This window comes from Melanotaenia boesemani, chromosome 7, assembly GCF_017639745.1.
Source record: "Melanotaenia boesemani isolate fMelBoe1 chromosome 7, fMelBoe1.pri, whole genome shotgun sequence".
NCBI lineage: Eukaryota > Metazoa > Chordata > Actinopteri > Atheriniformes > Melanotaeniidae > Melanotaenia > Melanotaenia boesemani.
The window spans coordinates 33,713,013-33,723,366 of NC_055688.1; the positions used below are offsets into that span (position 1 = coordinate 33,713,013).

Consider the following 10,354-nt stretch of genomic DNA (forward strand, 5'->3'; position numbering starts at 1 on the left):
GAACCAATTGTGAGGACTAAATTTGTGTTTGTTGATAAAAGTTCATGACAAAATTTTAAAAATGTCAATGAAAAGCAGCAATAATCAATATTTGATTAATATTAAAGTTTTCTTATATTACAAGACGTATTACGTACTTACGCCTCTTTACGTGATGACGTTGTGTTGTAGGCTCAGCCATGATGGCAGCCGGAGGTTAACATGAACACGATAGTGAATATAAACTATTCAAAAGTTAGCGGAAAACCCCCGACACAATAACACAGAACACATCAAGCGTTTTCAGACAGTACACGCTTAAACACACACCTGCTCGGTTAGGGGAACGGTAAGTTAACGAAGCAGAATTTACCGTTGCAGTATCAAAGTGGCGCCGTGCGTGTCAGTCGCTGCCTGTGTCGCTAGTTGCTCGTCTCTTTATTTTCTCGCACACACTCATATTAATTTGTCCAACTAGCTGTTAACCTGAGAAGTGTATTGAAAGTGTAGATAGCCCGCTGTCCACTGCTCCCTCAACTCGTGTCAGAAACTAGTACAACTGAAACCTGCTAGTCATTAATAGGTAACCTAGCTAGCTGAAGCTCTGCTGGACAGCTGAGCTAATGTTTGAAGCAAGCTGCTGAACACGTCGTGTACACCATTAGTAAAGAGATTCGAATAATTTGCAACATATTTAGTGATTAATGTGAGGTCATTCAAGGATTTAATTAGCTTCTACAGTGTTTTTGTGATTTGCTCTTATGTTGTCAGTCCAAAGCTTTGTCAGAAATGATGCGTTCACGTGAACAAGAAGACAGTTGTACACTAATTTCTCTATTGAGATGCAGATGTTCTTAATATTATTTTCTCATTGTCTTAATTTTAATGCATTCTTCTGTCTTCTGCTACTATTAGGTGGCACTATGCCCGCAGCTACTGTGGATCACAGCCAAAGAATATGTGAGGTTTGGGCCAACAATCTGGAGGAGGAGCTGAAAAGGATCAGACATGTCATCAGAAAATACAACTACATTGCAATGGTGAGTGATGCTCCCACTGACCATGCTTAGTGGAGCTAGCTGATTTCCAGTGTCCATAATGACTTATCTTCTTACAGGACACAGAGTTCCCAGGTGTTGTAGCCAGGCCGATTGGTGAGTTCAGAAGCAACGCTGACTATCAGTACCAGTTACTGCGCTGCAATGTGGATTTGCTCAAGATAATACAGCTGGGCCTCACATTTATGAATGAGCAAGGAGAATACCCTCCAGGGACATCGACATGGCAGTTCAATTTTAAGTTTAACCTCACGTAAGCTTGCTATCCTAACCCTCTCTCCTTTTTTTCCCCTTATAGGGCATGTGACATGTAAATTATTTTTATTTTAGAGTTAACAGCACATGAATGATCTTCACAGTAAAACTTTGAAAGGACCATGTCTGATCTGTTAGATTATACAAACCAGACTGTAATTATTTGGAAGTTCATTCAGTCTTCAGGCTCTCTATTTCAATAAATTATGATTATTAACATTGAAATGCTGAAGTTGAACTCTAAACACCCCATAGTAGAGAGGGAATGCATGTGACCTTATCAGACATGTGACTGTACTCGAGTTACACCTGGTTACATACATTTGAGTTAGAAAAAGACATATGTCTCAATTTCTGATGGGTTAAAAAACACAGAAAACACATCCCAAAAGGGGAAGTGCTAGTGAGCAGTCGACTGCCCCAATAGATTCTGAACGAAGTCAGAGTTTTCTTTTTACAAGCTTCCATAAAAGGAAAGAGAAGAGAGCCAAATGGATTGCAGTTATTCATGGACACAGCTGGAATCCAGGCTCAGAAACATGGATTTGGAGGGAAATCTTGTTGTCTGGTATTTTACATTGTTTGGAAAAGTTATCTTTATAAATTTTTTGACTTATTTAAGTTACCTCCCATTTTTTAGTCTGTGTAACTGCAATAATTTTTACATTTTATAAAAAAAAAAAAAACATGTCACTGCTCTTTTTGGTCCGTACTGCAGATGAGGGTTAGATGTTAGCTGAAGTGACTTAATGCTTAAAATTATTGGTTCATGCTTAAATGCCTTTATGATCCTGATCAACAAGTTCATAAGCCAAACATTTTCCAAAATAAATCAAGAGGGGAAATGCTAAAAAACTTATTAGGAACCATGAAAAAAAGCAACTCATTTACACCCAAAACCTTTTACTGTCTCACAGCTTTGCTTTTGTAGTAAAACAGAGACTATGAAGTGGACTCTGTACTAGAATATGACTTTTAATCATAATATTCTGAAGCAGTAATATTACTGATGATATAAATAGTATTCAGGACAGCTATAACACTAATAATAATAATTATTAAATATTATTAATATTATTATCACTATAAGGTCAAATCCCACTTTGAAGTGCGACCAGACATCCCAACTTTGGTATGTAAAGATAGAAAAGAAGTTCACATAAATATAAACACAGAAAACTTGATATCTGGTCAAGTTTTAATGTTGTCCACAGATTCTTTAATAACTTACAAAGCTCTTTATTTAAACCAACAGCTGTTTATATAAGGCGATATTTATAGGTTATAATCCCAACCCTATGACTGGCGGTGGTGGCTATGTTGAATGGTTAGCCACCCAGGTGGGCATCTCTAGATGGAAACGGTGGCGTATGTGTTATTCTCTGTATGGAAAGTGAGATTTCCATATGTTTTTTTTTTTATTTATTTGTTTTTGTTTTTTATAAAGCAGATAAATGTGCTTTTGTAATTAATATAAAACCATTTAAATGAGTGTTTTTCAGAGAAATGCATGCAACCTGTAACTAGGAACTATCACAAAATAAGCTGCGAGGACGTACAGAGTGTACGGCTGTGATGCTTCCAGAGATGTGCAGACCACTTCTAGTTTCTCTGTTCATGTTTTCTTTGGGGTATCCAGGGATTTAGAAACAAAGTTTGAAGCAGCAGCTCATTTCATTTAGTGCTGCAGTTACGGAGGCAGTTGGTCCAAACTGTTGTTTTTAGTTATTTTGAGCTGAGACTTTTCAGCAGACATTTATGGTTTTATGAGCTGATTTAAAATGTTGATGATAAAAAGGGACCATCAGTTTGAACTGATTTACATCCAAATTAAAAGAAGTGGTCAAAAATAAAAGAATTTAATATCTTGTTTAAGAAATCCTCTGCAGATGGTGACTGTCTGCATTGTCTGGCAGCCACTTCCAGCTCCGGCTGGTTTTATGGGCTGTAACTTTGGACTTCTTTATCTGATGTGAATCTCTTTTACTTGTTGTTTTTCACCTGTCTTTCTCTTGATTTTATTATGCTTTTTGTTGCATAACCTCTCTTCAGTCTATGTTTTTGGATACTGTGGCTGTGTCTTTCTTTTTCTACGGTTGCGGGTTTGCATCTTGTGGTGACCCTTTTCTCCTGTTTGTGTCTTTTTCTTGATTTTTGACAAGGAGACACCTCTGCTTACAGGCTGCATTTGTTACTTGCTGTAAAGCTGCAAATGAAACTATTTTACACAAGTTTGTTTTCTGGTGGTCCACATGACTTGTTCCTTGGTCTGCTAGGTTGCTGTTTTTGCACACCTGTCTGTACTTCAGACCATGTTTTTAAAGAGCTACAACTTCTAGTTTTATCCCTTTCAAATGAAAGTAAAGACTTGGTGTTGTAATGCAACACGAGATATCATAAATCAGACTAAATCTACTAGAGAACCAAGCCTGGAGACTTACAATTTCAACTACACAAATGATCACAGTCTGGACTGTATTTCAGATTGGAACCAGCTGTTAGGTGATGCTGACCAGTGGGCGTGTCAGCTTACACAGATAAGACGTTATAGTGAAGGTCAAATTTATACAAATTTAGTTATTAGAAAATAAAAGCTTTGGTTACTGTTATGTATTGTTCTCATCTGTGTAAAACTTTGTTGCCAGTTTCTCACATTTCGGTAAAACTGACTAATGAGAATTTTTTTATTGTCATTTACTGACGTCTTCGTGATTCATTTACTGAGTCAGATCATAACGGTGTAATCTATGTTTGCATTTCCCATCAGAGAAGATATGTATGCACAGGACTCCATTGAGCTCCTGACCACTTCAGGGATTCAGTTCAAGAAACACGAGGACGAAGGCATTGAGACACTTTACTTTGCAGAGTTGCTGATGACATCTGGAGTGGTGCTCTGTGACGGAGTCAAGTGGCTTTCTTTTCACAGGTATCCTGTTCTTACCATCAGTAGCTGTTTTTACATATTTTAACGCTCACAGAGGCAGGGATGTTTTTTCTTCTTTCTTTTTTTTAACCCGTCCTGTCCAGCATCATGACAGCAGAATGAAGGTCTGGATGTCATGCCAAGCAAATTTGCTTTGCCAAGAAGGGCCTTTTGGATATGAGGTTCCCCTTGAATAGTTTTTTTAAAAATTCATCTGTTGCCGAACTTACTTATAATTGCTGGACTGGACCGGAGTAACAACAGAAGGAAGAGGGTGAACAGAGGAGAGGAGGGAAGAGAGGAAAAAGGAGCGAGAATCAAAAGATGCAAAACAGCTACAATAACTGTACAAACAGGAAAAACACTTGTAAAGAAACAGTAATGGCTGACGTGAGTTAATAATAATAAACTTTATTTGCAGACACAGGTCCATAAAACACAAACCTGCAACATACAAACAACATACAGAATAAATAGTAGATAAAAAGAAATACCAAACAAGATTAATGCACATTAAAAAGCATATTAGACCAGTGCTGTCTCAGTTTAGAAGTGAATCGACAGCAGCTTTTCAGAGGACTAATTAGGGCTTCTTTAATGTGGTTTTCTGACTTATCCAATCGACACATAAAACTAAACATAAGCTGCCTTAAGAGTTCCTCAATAGTTGGCGCCCTTGTGGCCACAAACAGCTGACTGGCACTATGCCACCTAGGGAGACCAACTAGCAACCTCATTGCATTGTTGTAGGCGACATTGAGCCTCTTGTTGCTCATTTTTCTGTAGTTTGACTGTAGTTGACCGGTATAAAAGGGTGTGACAAGGGTTCTGAACAGGGAGCACTTCACAGAATTAGAGCACATAGAAAATGTCCTTATCAGCGTGTTAGCTTGAGCATAAATTTTACAGCGCTATCCATGGATGTCTTTGCCATCCAGTCGTCAGAAACGGCATGACCCAAATACTTAATTTCCTCACACACAAACAGAGGACCGTCAGATTTCTTATGCCCAGCACTTCTGTCATTATTTGGCTTTTCTTGGCGTTTTATTCTATATAATAATAATCAGTGCCATACTGAGAACACACCTTCAACACCTTCATGACTGACTGCAGTGTTCCCCACACGACATCCAGCATCTGCCCTATTTAACTGATAAAATAATTCATCCATATAAACCTTAATAAAAGTCCTTCTTGACGAACTCCATTACTAACACAGAATGGAGAAGACAACATTCTTCCATTTGACCTGGAATCTTTGATGGGGCACACCAAAGGGACACCAAACCACCGTAAACACACTTTATTCATTAATCAGGACCAGACTATCATCATCTTCTCTTTATATTTACATATAGTCAGTTTGCATAGTCTTCTTTTAAGGAAGGTTAAAATATATTTGTTTCTTTTTATCAGAAGTTTAAGCAGCAGATGTTTGTTTTTACTTTGACGTGTTTCGGCTGGCGTCTGGAGTCTTCCTCGGATGCTTCATCTGACCGCTGTGACGTGTCGTTCATCAGCTTTTATTCCTCGGCGTGGCCAACCCGATGAATCTGACGGATCCATAATACACGAAATACCGTACAAATCATGTAATTAAACATACTTGGGAGAAATAGGAAGGTTGTTCAAAACAAGAAAGAAAGAACACCAGAAAGAATGTGAAAGAGAGATGGCAGGAGGGTTCACATGAACTAGAAAAGAAAAACTGAACAAAAACAAATGAAAACAACCAAATCATGAACTGAGGCAGCACTAAAATAATCAGAGCAGAGACAAATAAACAAAAAAAGATGGATTGAGATCAGAAAGTGGAACAAAAGATGCATCGACCAGGACGAGGGAGTCTTTATGCTCTCAAACATCTGGGATTCTCTCCTCCAAGGACCAGACGACGGTGTTCTCAGAGCTACTTGGAAAAAACAACATAGCAGCTGTCGGTTGTTCCTGCTGATGAGGGATGAGTTTACAAACGTACGTTGAGCTAGTTTCATTAAGTAGAAGTTGCTGTGGATTGAAACTGAGTCTCTTCAGTGACAGAAACCAGAAACACGAAGACATGACGTTGATTTTGTGAACTAGTTGTTGGGCCTCTTTGTTGTCTGTAATTGCAGCCTGGGAACAGAAAATGTTTTCACACCTGCTCTTGAAAAACATTAATGTGTGCCTGTGTTTGCACGTGTGTCTTGCAGCGGTTATGATTTTGGATATCTGATCAAGATTCTGTCCAATGCCAACCTGCCTGAGGAGGAAGTGGACTTCTTTGAGATTCTCCGCTTGTACTTTCCAGTCATTTACGATGTCAAGTACCTCATGAAGAGCTGTAAAAACCTGAAGGTACGTTGCTAAATCTAATAGGATGAAACACAGAGCCTCGTTTTAAGTGTCTGACCTTGATTTTTATTGGTAATGTTGTACAGCCATTTTCACACCCGCATGCAGCCCTGTAATTTCCCAGAGAGGCTGCAGGTGAGAACACAAAACGTCTGCAACCTTTGATTCGGACTTTGTTCAGGTTTTTATCCAGTCAGCTGCAAACATGTTCAGAAGCAGCCTGTGCTTTGGTTTTGGAGAAAAAGTGGAAATTTTATAACAGATAGACATCCCAGTCAGGGCTCAGCTTGAGACAGTGAGCCACCCTACATGGGCCATCTGCTCCATCAGCTGAGCCACCCAACATCCCATTTTTACATTTTCAGCACTTGCTGTTTATTAGTGATCCATTTTTTTTTTCCTCTCCTGAACTGAGTCACTGGGGCAACAGTCTGAGCAGAGACCTCTAGAGACATAAAACCTGTCATGATTTTTGGTTCTGCCTTTGGAGGAGGTGTTTTAGACATATACCAAATGCCCAAACATCCTTAACTGGCTCTTAATTTTGAAGAAAATAGGTCAGACCTGCAAACCTTCAAAACTTGAGAAGCTTAGGAAAGCAGAAACTGAACAGAAAGTTGCTCCTCTTTGTAGCAGGTGATTCACAGCAATGGTACGTGTTGATAACAGTGGCTGCTGGCCTCTGTGTTGCCTTCTGCTTGGTGCTCAACATGGCGAACGTGTCCAAATACACATTCTGTTAATGACACATAAACAGTTATTACAAGTAAACATGGTACTTTGGCGTCATGCCCTGCCTTCTGTTCACTCTACCCTCTGGAGTAGTTCCAGTAGCTCCTTCTATGATGTACATGTGTGAACAGAGTCCACCCTGGCTTGGTTTCTTTGTGAACATGAGAAATGAGTGCAGCCACCAGCTTTTACTTTGACTGCAAGCATGGTTCTGTAACAGCTGACTTGTTCTTGATGTTCAGGGTGGGCTGCAGGAAGTAGCTGAGCAACTGGAGCTGGAGAGGATTGGACCACAGCATCAGGCCGGCTCTGACTCTTTACTCACAGGCATGGCTTTCTTCAAAATGAGAGAGGTAGGAGCCTCAACTTAGAGCGCAGGTTGAGTCTGGATGTGAACAGGCAGATCTTGATGGATCCTGCCACGTCCGATAAACATTTTCCTTGAATATTTGTCAGTTTGATATTTATTCTGTTTTTATCAGCCATCCCATTTATATCAGAACCGTGAACCTGTGATACTCCTATATGGCAAAATCTCTATAAATAGATTGTTTTGTAGTCTAATTAGCATTAGATTATCACATCTGAGCAGAATTTGGATCCACTGAAGCATATAGTCTTGTAGAGAGCAAAACATTAGCACACTGCCCATCACCCATTACAGCAGCATTCGCTGCAGCATTCGCTGGGGCATCATTTTGATAAGCTTCTGCAATGTCACAAGATTAGTTTCTGTCCAGAGACGGATGCACAAAGTATTCTCCAGCACATCCCAGTGATTCTCTGTGGGGCTCAGGTCTGGACTCTGTGGTGGCCAATCCATGTCTCCTGTTCCCTTAAACACTATTTAAACCCGATGAATCCTGGCATTGTCATCTTTGAATATAATCACTCACAAGTGGGTTTCTGAAGGCTATACAGCTGTTTAGTCCCAGTCTCTAATAAAAAGTCAAATTTCCTTTAGTTGGCCTTTAAAAAACAGTGACAGAAATAAAAGTGTCCAGTCTTAAAGTTTTTTGTAACAAACTCCAGTCATTTGATGCAGCAAATAAAAAGGCCAGTACTCCAGAGCCAGACTTGGTTTTGTGTATGTGTAACATGTTTAGATATGAAGACGGTGGGTTCTACTTGGCTATTGGTACCCGACTCAGAAGCCGTGTTAGATTTCCATGAGTATGTAGGGAAGGCCATTTCACCTGAGAATAAATCAAACAGTGATGTGTTCTGAATGAAGCTTTTGTGTCCAGTTTTTGAAGAGTCCCTTTGGATGCATGTTTTTAGATTTAGACCCTCTTCCACGACCATGGGATGTTTAAGAAATGAGAACCTGCTCACTGCATCAGTTAGGGTTAAAGATCCTGTTTCCAGCTGAAACATAATTATCCAGTGGGAGGCTCTTAACTATTAGCTTAGTTAAATCCAGGTAGTGAATCTTCTTTTTGGAGGGGGCAGTGTTTAACCTGCCAGCAGATTCGTAGAGGTGATAACTCGTATCTTTTATCCAATTCTCTAAACAGATGTTCTTTGAGGATCACATCGATGATGCAAAGTACTGTGGCCACTTGTACGGGCTCGGCTCGGGCTCCGCCTACGTCCAGAACGGAACAGGAAACGCTTACGAAGAGGAGGCTAACAAGCAGCAGTCGTGACATCACTCCGAAACTCTCTCCCATCCCACAGCTCACATCCATATCAGCGAGGCCAAGCTCCAGCATCCGGATGACAAGATAACAGAAGAACAAAAAGCATCTTGCATCTGCATCACTTAGCAATTTGTTTCTTATAGGCTTTCCTCACTTTAGACAAGTAAACATGATGGTCAGAAGAATCCTAACTGTCCTCACCCATGCTGCAGCTGCATGTGTGAGAGTTTATTGTTTTATTCCTACGAGGCAGCATAGACCGTGTGGTTGGTTCAGTTCAATTTAACATGCTTGAAAAGATGGGATTTTAGTTCTAAAAGTGTTCTGTAGAAATGTTTTGCACTTTAAAAGCTCTAACCTGATTTTATATGGAAAGCTGAAGACATTTTCTAGTGTCCGTCTCCTCTTTGTTGCCTTCTGTGCTCCCATTTTACATTGTGAACATGTGAATCGTTGCCATCACATCTGAAGTTCTCACCACACTCAGCCTTAATAGTAGCTGCATTCTTCTCTTTTTAATTTTTAATTTATTGTGCCGGTTATGTGACATTGAGTCATCGCCCCAAAGTTCCTGACAGCTGTCTCTGGTTGTGTTTACCTGCACTTGAATCTTTAAGATTTTGCTCATTTGTTCCTCTGAAGAGAATGTTTGTAACCACCTGAATAAGCTGTCATTTCACTGTGAAAACCACCAATGCATTCTGAATCTAGAACGGGATGCAGAAATCAAGCAAACACTAATTCTCTACTACCAGTTGCTTTTGTCCTTTCAGCATTTGATTATACTCAGATAAGTAGCACACGAGGATATAAGTTGTATGTATCCAGATGCATACAAATAGCTTTCATTGGAGGAATGTGGACTGTCTGTGTAAACACCCTCAACTCGAGCAAACATGGACCGATGCATCAGCTTCACTTGGCAAATCAGCCAGTGACTTACCAGCTGAGGTTACCCCTAAACTACTCTGTTGAGAGTAGATTTTTGTTTTAATTTAAGTGAAGGTTTTGTAAAGTTTTAGTGTAATAAAAGAGGGAAAGTAAAAATTGCTCCTTGGAGCAATAACATTGCTCATTAACACTCCCCCCCCCCCCCCCAGTTAGATGGTTTTGCTTTAGAAAGGACCCTTATATGTTTTTTTTTTTAATCTTCATGCTGTGTTGAGTAGCATCCTGAACTTGCATAGGTGTGTGTTGAAGTGTAGGTTGCCATCTTGAATTAACCCTCCCTCAAACACTCGAGACATTTTCTTTCTGCAGCTCATCTCCCACACCGTAAAGGAGTAAAACGAATATGCAATATAAGAGAGGAATGTTTTTAGATTTCTTTTGTAAATAAAGGCTTGAAATTTTTCTACCATGAAACATTCTGGATCAGAGTTTTTCTCTTTTATTAATGACTCCAAAGTGAAAAGATGAGACAG

General features: G+C 39.6%; 1 protein-coding gene across 3 annotated transcripts; it reads left to right on the forward strand.

Annotated features, from left to right (window-relative positions):
- The first annotated feature begins 165 nt into the window (after nucleotides 1-165).
- Nucleotides 166-10,295, forward strand: cnot7 (CCR4-NOT transcription complex, subunit 7). Of its 3 annotated transcripts, none has more exons than XM_041991085.1 (7): nucleotides 166-328; nucleotides 895-1,019; nucleotides 1,097-1,290; nucleotides 4,060-4,221; nucleotides 6,414-6,558; nucleotides 7,530-7,640; nucleotides 8,805-10,295. In XM_041991085.1, the coding sequence occupies exons 2-7, from the start codon at nucleotides 903-905 to the stop codon at nucleotides 8,934-8,936; spliced, it is 861 nt and encodes a 286-aa protein (XP_041847019.1). In that variant the 5' UTR covers nucleotides 166-328; nucleotides 895-902; the 3' UTR covers nucleotides 8,937-10,295. The 3 variants fall into 3 exon arrangements, with proteins under 3 accessions (XP_041847019.1, XP_041847020.1, XP_041847021.1); XM_041991086.1 differs by lacking the exon at nucleotides 166-328 and adding an exon at nucleotides 392-562; XM_041991087.1 differs by lacking the exon at nucleotides 166-328 and having other exon boundaries at nucleotides 933-1,019; nucleotides 1,097-1,133.
- The last annotated feature ends 59 nt before the right edge of the window (nucleotides 10,296-10,354 follow it).

Bases quoted from the DNA above. Each gene is read 5' to 3' on its own strand.
- cnot7 (XM_041991085.1), top strand. From the start codon at position 903: ATGCCCGCAGCTACTGTGGATCACAGCCAAAGAATATGTGAGGTTTGG. The intron at 1,020-1,096 runs GTGAGTGATGCT...ATCTTCTTACAG, and splicing joins AATACAACTACATTGCAATG to GACACAGAGTTCCCAGGTGT. The intron at 4,222-6,413 runs GTATCCTGTTCT...TGTGTCTTGCAG, and splicing joins AAGTGGCTTTCTTTTCACAG to CGGTTATGATTTTGGATATC.